At 46.5% G+C, this 11,326-nt stretch overlaps 1 protein-coding gene across 1 annotated transcript; it reads left to right on the top strand.

Annotated features, from left to right (window-relative positions):
- Window positions 1-2,295: 2,295 nt before the first annotated feature.
- On the top strand, window positions 2,296-6,118 carry IL10 (interleukin 10). Its single transcript, XM_006887993.1, has 5 exons — window positions 2,296-2,460; window positions 3,399-3,458; window positions 3,760-3,912; window positions 4,879-4,944; window positions 6,026-6,118. Exons 1-5 carry the CDS (start codon window positions 2,296-2,298, stop codon window positions 6,116-6,118), a joined length of 537 nt encoding a protein of 178 aa, XP_006888055.1.
- Window positions 6,119-11,326: the final 5,208 nt, after the last annotated feature.

Here is an 11,326-nt window from a genome sequence, read left to right as displayed (position 1 = left end):
GCTTCAGGGAGCACACAGCTCTTTTGGGGAGGATTTATTTGACACCAGTTTGTAGATTTAGTTTGTTGACCTAATCTCAGGACACAATGGAAAGCGTCCCTCTGGCTGATGAATCTGCTGTGCAGAAGCTGTGCTGGGAATATGCAGCCCAGAGAGAGGATCAGCCCTCAAGGCCAAAGTGGGAAGAGAAGAGGGAGGAGCCAAACACACACTGTCAATGCTCCAGCAACAACAATTTTGAGTCACTTCCATTTCTGTTTCTAGAAGGCTCTTTTCCCTTTCATAATCCTTAGGTTGACAATCTTGAAGGGGTTGGAAATAGAGACCACAATTCCCTGAGCCTTACCCACAAGTCCCCACTGCTGGTAATATTCAGAGATAGACCTGGGCCTTCTCAAGCCTCACTCCTGCTCACTAGAATGGCCTGGGCTCTGGTGTGTCTTTCTTTTCAGACAGAAACTGGTGACATTCCTGTACAAGACATACTTAAGGAACTACTCAGGCTAGGGAAGGCAGCCCAGAGCACATCTTGTGAGGAGCCAGCCTCTTTGTCAAGGACTGATGTTCTGATGGGCTACAAAATCTGGTTAACACTAGAGACAGCCTACATCTGAGCTCACTTATTACTTTGAAAAATGACATCTCATATAAAGGTGCCTGGAAGGATGGAGGGTAGACAGTGTTGTCCCCTTGGGTCAGATGAAAAGCAGACACAGGACACACACCCAAGATAAAACATCTGAGACTTCTTTGGGAAGAACGAGAGAGGATAGACAAGAGAGAAAGGGACCAGTTACCACTACTCCCTTGCCTTCTACTTATTCCTCTCCCTCTTTGAAACTTAAGCCTCTAGCCACAGAATCACATAAATAAAAGAAACTCTGAAAAGCTGGTTGCCATCAAGTCAACTCCAACTTTAGGTGATCCAACATGGGCTGGGGTGGATGGGTGCTCCCATAGGGTTTTCTGAGGCTGATTTTTTTAAAATTATGTCAGCAGGCCTTTCTTTCAAGGTTATCTCTGGGTGGACTCAAACTTCCAACCTTTGAGTTAGCAGAGCACTTTAACTGCACCACTCTCAAACTCAGACATGTTACCATTGAGTCAGAATCAGCTCACAGCTGACTCTCCTAGTGGAGTTTAGGAAAAAGGCAGTAATTTCCTGGGGAGGAGATTTGCCCATCTTTTCCCCATGGACCTGCTGGTGGAGCCTCCACAAGACACTCTGAAGACGATTATGCCAGACTCTTCACTTCACACACTGGGGGCCATGTAGAGCAGGGTGAGGAGCCTGGGGTTGGCACCAGGCAAATCTGGGTTAAAATTCTGCTGCGCTCACTTCACACCCATGTGCTCTAGGGCAGAGCTTTTAGCATCTCTGTCACAAATTCCTTATCTATAACATAGAGATAAGTAGGGTAAGGAAAAGGGCTCTCTGCCTGGCATGTTACAACTTTCAGGAAGAGTTCTTCTCTACAATTAACTTCCCCCGAGTAAGGAGCAATGAGAAGGACCACTGGAGGGAGGGTGGAGAGGCAGACGTGAGAGACTCCATGTGACTCTTAGGCCAAGGAAAGAGCCTAGAGCACATCAGGAGCACCCTCTTCATGGACAGGTCAGAAACATATTCAGGGAGAGAGGAAGAAGAGAGCTTTGTGGATACTTGACTCATTCTATCATTTTATTTGGAGGCTTTGAGGCCTAGAGAGCTGAGACGGCCTGTCAAGGCAAAAAGGAGAAGTCTTGGATATCAAACCCAAACCAGGTCTGAATGGGACAGGGACGCCCAGGGATTTCTCAATCTGTGTATTTGGAGTAGCTCCTTTGCCCATGTCACTATGAATGCTGATGAAGTCACAGCTATGGGTGTCTGCATCACACAGCTGTTCCACCAAGAAGTCAACTGGTATGGTGGTTTTTTTAAGTAATTAGGAGAAGCTGCAAAATTATTTAAAGAGAGAGAGTGAGAGAGAAGGTTATCCAAAAATAGTCATATGCAGAAGTTCATACTAAACCAAACTTTTTGCTTACAAGGCAAAAATTAAGCATTTTAAGAGTAAGAAAGTCAAACAATGCAAAAAATTGGGAGGAGTTATCATTACAAAAAACACACACACACACACACAAAAAAAAACCCTTTGCCAGGAAATCTATGACTGTGGCTTTTTATGAATGGGAGGCCCCATACACTCTACGTATAAAAGGGGGACCTGAGGTGAAGGTCTGCACACTAGGGGCTTGCTCTTACAGACCCAAACCACAAGGCAGACTCGAGGAAAGAGGCAGAGCTCCACCATGCCCCGCTCAGCACTGCTATGCTGCCTGGTCTTCCTGGCCACGGTGGGAGCCAGCCAGGTCCAGGGTGCCGGGTCTCAGAACAGCTGCACCTACCTACCAGACAACCTACCCCACATGCTCCGGGAGCTCCGTGAAGCCTTCGACAGGGTGAAGACTTTCTTTGTGAGTATGATTCCCTCCTGTCTGTTCTTCTTGAGGCTGCCTGAGCTAGACATTCCCCTGGAAGAGCCCTCCTCCTTCTTTACCCCATTCCCGGAAGCTCCCAACCCCACTGCCATCAAGCTGACCTTGTAGCATAGAGTAGAACTTCCCACAGACTGCTTTTCTCTCACGGACTTCAAACAACCAACATATTTGTTAGCAGTGAAATATGTTAACCTCTATGATGCTACATGCACGCTCCCCAAATTAAAATTCTTAAGGGAATTAGAGAGGAGGCCATAGATTCAGTGAATTCTGCTAAGCCTAGATGATATGCCAAGTGTGTAGGTGAAATTGCCTTACTTGTAAACGCACTGGCTGCAGAAACTTCTGCTAAAACGCCACCAGCTCTCAGACCATCGACTGAGAGCTCTCCAGAAGGGTCTAATTGGAGAGGATGTTCCCTGTACCTGGTGGTGAGAAAACACAAATGTCTCTTCTTAGAAGGACAAATACCTTCCAAGGTTTGGGGAAGCTTCTGCACAGGAAAAAAAATTGCATTAGCAGGAGCTTCTTCCAGAGTCCTTTCAGAGCCTTCACTGGATATTCACAGGAAGAGGACAGAGCAGTAAGGTGCAGGACTTGAGGGAGGGGTGCAAGGCATTAACGAGTTAGCTCAGATGCCTTTTAATGTTTAATCACAACTGCAGAAAGAAGGCCAGCAGTGCACTTGCCTTCAATAATGGTTCAGAAGGGGGGGGGGGACCAAACCCACTTATATATCGTGTCCAAATTATAGCCACTCTCCTCCAGAAATTCTGTTCAAGGTTCTCCTTTCAGTTTTTGAAAGCTGCATTACTTAAAAATATCAAACTCTATAAATGAATAAGATGAGAAAGACACCAACTTCAGGTATTTCCCCAAACTGCGGGCTCACTCTGCCTTTGTTCTTCTTGCAGCAAACGAAGGATCAGCTGACTAACATGCTGTTAAATGGGTCCTTGCTGGAAGACTTTAAGGTGAGAGCAGGAGCGAGTGGGCTGGCACAGAGCGATTAAGGGAAGGGAGACTCTGCTTTGTGACTGGGGAGCTGGGCGTGCTTCCTTTGCCTTGAAAAGGAGAAGTGGGAAGATCTTAACTCAGCATTCGGGCGGCGGCAACTGGAGGGTTGCAAAGGGCTCAGTGCTGTTGGGGGCGAGGGGGAGGGGGGAAGGGGGAACCAGCTGGCCAAGGACCATCCCTGGGGACAGAGCTGTCCTCTCAAGCCACAGCAGCAATTCGTCCCACTTACCAACCCTCTCCTCTGGCTCCTGCCCTTAGGGTTACCTGGGTTGCCAAGCCTTGTCAGAGATGATCAAATTTTACCTGGAGATGGTGATGCCGCAGGCAGAGAATGAGGGCCCAGACATCAAGGAGCATGTGAACTCCTTGGGGGATAAGCTGAAGGCCCTCCGGCTGAGGCTGCGGCGCTGTGTAAGTAGAAGTTCATTTCTTTCTCTGCGGGCCACCCTCCTCCTTCCCCCAAGAATGGGTCTTCTAGGGAGCAACAGAACCACCCCAGAGACACATCAACATGCAGCAGGCACACAATTCAGCAAGGCACCTAAAGTCAGATCTCTTGCTCATTTCTCTCTGAGCAGGGGGTGGGGGTGGCATTTACATGTGAAGATTTGCAAACAGCTTTCCTGTTATTTTGTGACTCATTTGTGGGTTATTAACTAGTCTCCTCTCTCTCGTGAAAGGGGCCCAGGGCTCCAGCCATGCACCCTTGAACGTAGCTCTGGGGCCTGGCATAAGGGGGACAGAAGGGACAGAGCCAATTCCACACTGTTCTTTTCTTCAGCCTTTTAGGACCCAAGCTCCAGGCAGAGCCAGGTGCTGGACTGTCCTGGACATTTTAGAAAAGCCTAAAGTATATTTACCCCCAGGTCTGATTGCCAGAGATTAATCTTCCCAGCCAATTTATATCCCCAACTGAAATGACTGGGAAACTCCACTGGTTTTCTTTGCTGTCTGTCCCTGGATGATACTGACACACCCGTTAAACCCTATTTGCAGGACAAGATTGTGCAAAGGACTTGGTCAGTATAGCCATTGACCACAGTCTCCATTCCTTGAGGATTTAGAGTCCTCAGTGGCTGAGTCTGGAGGAAAGCAACAGAACAGAGAGGCAGGACAAGGACATGCTGACAGAATCTAGCTCAGCACTCCAAGAGACACCAAGTCACTCTGGGGAGGAAGCCCTAAGCTTTGCAAAACATTTTAGGGTGACCCCTAGAGAGATGCAGGTCATCCTCCTCGGCTGGGGTTCTTCTCTGTGTGCTGGATAAGGTTAAGATTGGGCCAAGGTTTCCCAGGGAATGGACGTGAGCTGAAGCTTGTCCCCAAATATGTCCACAGGAGCCGGGAGTCAGGGATTTACACTGTTTCTTCTTACAGCATCGATTTCTCCCCTGTGAAAATACGAGCCAAGCCGTGGAGCAGGTGAAGAGCACCTTTACTAAGGTGAGCACAAATAGGGGCCAAGAGGGCTCAGGAGCACAGCCTCTGTCCACTCCCAGGAGTGGGGTGTTTGTGGGGTGACAGGTGCTAAGCAGTCCCCCTATTCTTCACTCAGAGCGAGTGTGGGAACCCAGTACATGGTGTGACCTCCTCAGGCAGTGAGGAGCTGCCATCTGGGTTCTATTTGTTTTCTGTGAAGTGTCTTTGGGGGTTTCTAAATGACTGCTCCACGCCTTCACAATCCTGCTGGCTGGGCCAGCCAGTCAACCTGCAAACACAGCCAGTGGTGGCGGGGAGAGTGACAAAGGAAACAGAAAGTCCCTTGTTGGGAATTGAGGCTGAACCCACACGTGCAGAAAGCTGACACGTGAATACGCACGTACATACACATCTGGGGTTCAGCCTGGGCTCCCCAAAATTCAGAGCAGGAAGCAGGGTTCTCAGTTGTCTGGAACCGGCCCACTGCTCACTTTCCATCTGCCCCCATTCCTGCTGGAGGTCTGTAGGGGCATCAGCTTCCGAAGGAAAAGGGGCTTCACACTTACAGGAGTCCCTGAATCTTTTCAGTCTTACTCCCTCGAATCTGTGTGACCTCTGCCTTCCTTGATAGTGAGGTTCCAACAACAGAGACCGTCAGGGGTAGACCTGAGGAGCAGGGCCAGGCCGGGCAGGGCTGGCTCACGGAGAATAGGCATGGAAAAGTGCACCATTCTTTGCTCCCTTCTCCACCTCTCTCATCGTCTTACTTTCCCCCTGCTTCCTCTAATGTCTATTCATCACATTCTGACTAAGCATCATGTGAACCCCTGACCTTTAAAGCTGTTGAAAAGGCACCATTTTAAAGACAGTGCTTTAGGAAGCAAATCTTCCTCTTGCCACATGTTGGTCACTCCTCAGACCTGGAGAAGACAAAAGTCGATGTCGTCCTTCCCAGAGCCTCGGATTCCCGGGCTGTCCCTTCACTTCCCCACACCAGGAAGCAAGTGCAGCTTCTCTGCACCAGGGCCGTGCTTCCTTCAATGGACTGTGAATCCACACTTACTCAGCTGAGATCTAACCAAGCATTTCTCTCCTCCTTATACAGCTCCAAAAGAAAGGTGTCTACAAGGCCATGAGTGAGTTTGACATCTTCATCAACTACATAGAAGCCTACATGACAATGAAGAAGGACAGCTAGAACACCCTACGAAAAAGAAATCAAAGATGATGACTCTACCAGACTTTTACTCGACTCTAGGATATGAATGGAAGGCCTCTCAAATGATGTCAGGATTCTGGGGGAACTAAGCCAGATCTCTGGAAAATTCTGCTGTACCTCTCTCTTTGAATATTTATTTATTATTAGAATATTTATTGGGGAGTTTTGGCGGCATAGTCTGTAGGGAGTTGCACTGCCAGCCTAAAAGTGGCCTTCACCTGTGACAGGACAGATTCACCAGCAGCTCTGCAGGACTAAGATGGGCAGTCTCCTCCCGTGCAAGGACAGCACCCCAAAAGCCCCCGGAAGGTCAACTAAGAGTGGGCTCCAGCTCAATGAGTTTGAGTTTCTGAGTGAGATACCTCAACTCCCAGTTCTATTTATTTCCTTAAACTCAGTGTGAACTATTTAGAAAGAAGCCCACTATTATCTTTTTTTAAATATTTATTATTTTTTCACCTGTATTGTAAGCTGTTTCCATAGGGTAAAACCTATGATATTTGAGTTTTTCAAAAGAAATTGTAAGTTATATAAGAAGAAGAAGAAAAATATTTTGAGGGGAGCCACCTGAAGCTTTCTGTCTTAATATGACCACACTTTACAGTTACTGAATTCTTTGTCCTGACCCGCCCCCCGCCCCCCTCCTATTATTTCTCTTTCCTGGGCCCTAGACTCTAAGAGCTTTACAGAGACCCTTAGGAAGGGAAACCAGGCAGTCTCTTTGATGGTTAACTTTACAGGAACTCTCCTAACCTCATTCCCCAATCACTTTGTTCTTAAAAGCTATGGTCGGCTAGTTATTTATGACAACCTAAAATTGGTTCTAATAGAACTCATTTATGATACATTTCAATTCCTCTGGGAATGTCACATTGTTTGTCTGTCTTTAAAACAGATTATGGTTTTGAATAAATAAATGAATCTTATTAAAAGAATATCATGGTGTTTAATGACTTCTCTCTGAGTAAACTTCTCCCTCAATGCTTCTAAGGTAGAATGTTGTTGTTGTTGTTGTTGTTAAGCGCCTTCGAGTCACAGGCAACTCATAGCGACCCTATGAAGGAGAGTTCGTGACGCTTGGGTGCCTTTCATCCTCTCTCCAGGTTCATAGGATTAGAAGGTAAATAAATTCTGCTTTCCAGAGGGAGGATGTCAGTTACCCCCCTTCTCGCAGGAGGATAATTCATCCCACCATCAAAAGCCAATAGCAAAAACCTCCTTAGTCGCCCCATAGACCCCTTCTTATGTTGTTAAGGAGAGACAGGTTCATTTTATTTGATCTTCAAGACTAAATAGTTTGCGGTTGTGTTGATGTCATGGAGTCAGTTTCAATTGAGAGCAATCCTCAGTACAATAGAATAAAATACTCTATCTGGTCCTTGTGGCATCCTCACAATCATAGCCATGTTTGAACCCATTGATGCTGGGTCGATCCACCTCATTGAGGGACTTTCTCTTTTTTGATAGCCCTCTACCAATAATGATGTTCTTCACGGTAACATAACCAATGTACATAAGGTTAAGTCTTGCCATTCGCTCTTCTAAGGAACAGTCTGGCTATACTACCATGACAGACGTATTTGTTCTTCTGTCAGTCACAATGTATTCAGTATTCTTTGCCAATACCACAACTCAAAGGAGCCAACTCTTCATTCTTCTGTATTTATTGGCCAGTGTTCACATGCATATGAAGCAATTGAAAATGTCTTGCCTTGAGTCAAACATACCTTATTCCTCCAGGTATAAATCCTTGCTTTTAACACTTTAAAGAGCTCTTTTGCCACAGATCTGCCCAAAGCAATATTTCATTTGATTTCTTTACTTTTCCCATTGGCTATGGATCCAAGTAAAATAAAATACTTGACAACTTCAATCTTTCTCTCATTTCATCATGATGGTGCTTTCTGGTCCTGATGTGAGCACTCTTGTGTCCTTGACATTGAGGTGTAATCCATATTGAAGACTAGAATCAGTGCTCTTCATAAGTAAGTCCTTCAAGTCTTCTTCACCTTTCTGGAGCAAAGATTCATCATCTACATATTGTAGGTTTTTAATGGGTCCTCCTATATACATCAAAGTTAGAAAATAGGCAAGGGGAGGCTTATAGTACACTTTTTGATTCTTCAGACTTCAAAGATCCAGAGATAGATGCTACTGTGGCTTATTTTTAAACTCACAAGCTTATTCTTAAGATTAAGTAAGATAACTTGTTAACATAGCTTCCAATCTTATGAAGTGGTCCCAGTACACAGAAGTTGGGTGTTTCTGGTATTCACAACTAAACACATTTACAAATCCTTTTGATCTGAGGCCAGAGGCAGCAGGGTTAGACACTACAGGCTGGGAAATGATCAAGTTAGATGACTTGACTGATCAACCAGAGACTCAAGTTGCTGCTGTCTTTTCTGTCCCCTCCTTGAGCCATGAGACATATGTGAGGTTGGCTTCTGGCTGTGGTGGGCTGGGAGGAGCATGATGGCTTGGGGCAGCCCTAATCAAAGCCCTGTGACTTGGAGGAGAGAAGGGAAAGAATGGGCTGAGTAAACACTCCCTTACCCTCTGTTCAGGTCTGAGGAGGGCAGGAGCTGGCTGACTGTGGTCAGTTTTTCAGTAAGACCTGACTCATGTAGTTAAAGTAACCATCGGAAGGAAGTGGGAAGCATCAAAGCTGAAACTCTGAGATGAAAGGTTAGGTTTAAGAATGGAGGCTTCGCAGAAGGTTAAAGACTGAGGCGCTCGCTATGTTCAGGCTTGCTCTACTAAACCAGAGAAGACATCTGAATCCCTTGATATGGAAAATGTGGTTTACACTGCCAGGCAATGCATGCTAATTTAAATTTGAGGTTGGTACCTCATGAGCGGGAAGAGGGCTTCTAAACCGATATACAGAAACTCACCTGGAGAGCAGTACTTCTGATAAGATGTTAACAACATTGTTGTTGTTGTTGTTGTTGTTATGTGCCATTGAGTCACCTGAGACCCGTAGCACCTCTGAAGACTGTCCTGTCCTGAGCCAGTCTCAATGATTCCAACACACCAATCCCCATTGTCCCAGTTACTATATCAATCCATTTCATCTGGGGTCTTCCTCTCCTGCACTGTCCTTCCACTTTTCTGACCATGATGTCCTTCTCCAAGGATCAGTCTCTCTCCTGGCCATGTGCCCAAAGTCTATGAGATGGAGCTTCAAAATTCTAGCCTCCAAGGAGAAATTTGGTTTCACCCTCTCCAAGACAGACCTATTTGTTTTCTTGGTGGTCGATGGTATATTCAAGACTCTTCTGTAGCACCGCAATTTGAAGATACTGATTCTTCTTGTCATCTTTAGTCTTTGTCCAACTCTCTGAAGCATAGCAAGTAATTGCAAAGACCATGGCCTGTATTAGGCACACCTTGGTCTCTGGACTGCTTTTCAGTACTCTGGAGAGGTCCCTGACAGCAGATTTTCCCAGTGCACTTTGTCTTTTGATTTCCTGAACTGCTGGTGCCAAGTGTTGATTATGGAGCTGAGCAAGCTGTAATTGTTAACACTGTCAATCTCTTCATCATCTATCATCATGGTGCCAATTGGCCCAGTGGTAAGAATCTTTGTCTTCTTGATGTTGAGCTTCAATCCATATTTAAGGCAATAGTCAACCTTCTACAGCAAGCATTTCAGGTTCTCCTCAATTTCAGTAAGCAGGTTTTGTCATCTGCATAGGTTGTTTATGAGTCTTCCTCCAATACTGATGCCACATTCCTCCTTATAAAGCCCGACTTCTCGAATTATCTGTTCTGCATATAGATTGAAAAGGTATGGAGGCAGGATGCATTCCTAATGCCCTCCTTTGCTGATTTTAAACCGTGCAGTGTTTCCCTGCTCTATTCTGAGGACTGCTTCCTGGTCCAAGTATAGGTTTCATATAAGCACAATCAGTGGTCTGGGATTCCCATTCTCCTCAAGGTTAGCCACAACTTGTCATTATCCACACAGTCAAATGCCTTTGCATAATCAATGAAACACAGATAGACAATCCTTTGGTACTTTTCATTTTCTGCCAAGATTCATCTGACATTGACAATAATGTCTCTAGTGCCACGACTTCTTCTAAACTGACTTTGTATTTCTGGTAGTTCTCTGTCAGTGTTCTGTTTCTGTCATTTCTGGATAATCTTCAGGAGGATTTTGCTAGCATGTGATGTTAACAATGGTTACCTTTAATTGAGACCTTACTTTGAACTAGTCAGGGCTAAGTACCTATATGTTCTAGCATCCTGTTATATAATGATAGTTGTTGTTGTTGTTGTTGTTGTTGTTGTTGATTGTCTTCTAGTTGAGCATGACTCATAGCAACCCTATGAACAAAAGGCTTGAAGCCCGAGATCCAAGATGGCGGTGGAGACAGAGGCGGCGTGGTGAGCTGCGGGAGCAGCGGACCACTTAAAGCAGGGCCATTATGGCCTTCCACAGACTTCGGCTTATTGATAATTGAACACTTAAACAGTTGATGACTGGCCCTCAGTGAAGATCGAGGCTCAACAACAGGAATTCAAGGATTCCCAAGGAGAAATGGGTGAGTCTTGTGGCTCCCAACTCCCCCACCCCTGCAGAGCCTGCGTGGGGCTGCACAGCCGCTGCAGCTCCATGAGGCTTCCACAGCCAGAACAAATGGATTCCTTCACCCAGGATGGATTCTGGGAAACGGCCCTCCTCAAGACTGGTACAGCAAAGCCACCACACTGCCGCAAGGTGGACTTGGTCCGGAGAGAATTCTTGGAGCCAGGATGGCGGCTGTGGGAAAGCGGGTGCCGGCCAGCAGCCCACACAAGAGGGGCTGCGCAGCCGCCAAGAGCCCATACGGCGGCGGGGGGCGGGGGGGGCGTGCCCCCAACAGCCGCCCATGCTGGGGGGGCATGTGCCTCCTGCAGGCCTCCTGCATGGGGGGGGCACCCCACTGGCCGCCTGTGTAGGAGGTGGGAGATGGGATGCCATCTGCAGGTTTGGGTTTCCTTGGACAGGCGAAAGAAGATGATTACCTATGCATTGGACAGGCCAAAGAAGACAATTACCTATGCAATGGATTGCTGAAAGTCACTGTGAGTCTGATGACCTTAACAGTGGCAGCATGCACAAGAGGACCGACATCCTAAATGCACCACATATTTTGTTCTGTTGAATGCTTCTGCCAAAAGATGGTTATACCTGGG

The sequence above is a fragment of the Elephantulus edwardii genome, unplaced genomic scaffold (genome assembly GCF_000299155.1).
Source record: "Elephantulus edwardii isolate Elephantulus edwardi_28Jun2011 unplaced genomic scaffold, EleEdw1.0 scaffold00063, whole genome shotgun sequence".
Lineage (NCBI taxonomy): Eukaryota > Metazoa > Chordata > Mammalia > Macroscelidea > Macroscelididae > Elephantulus > Elephantulus edwardii.
Note: the sequence above shows the minus strand (reverse complement) of the source record. Positions and strands in the feature narration are given on the sequence as shown.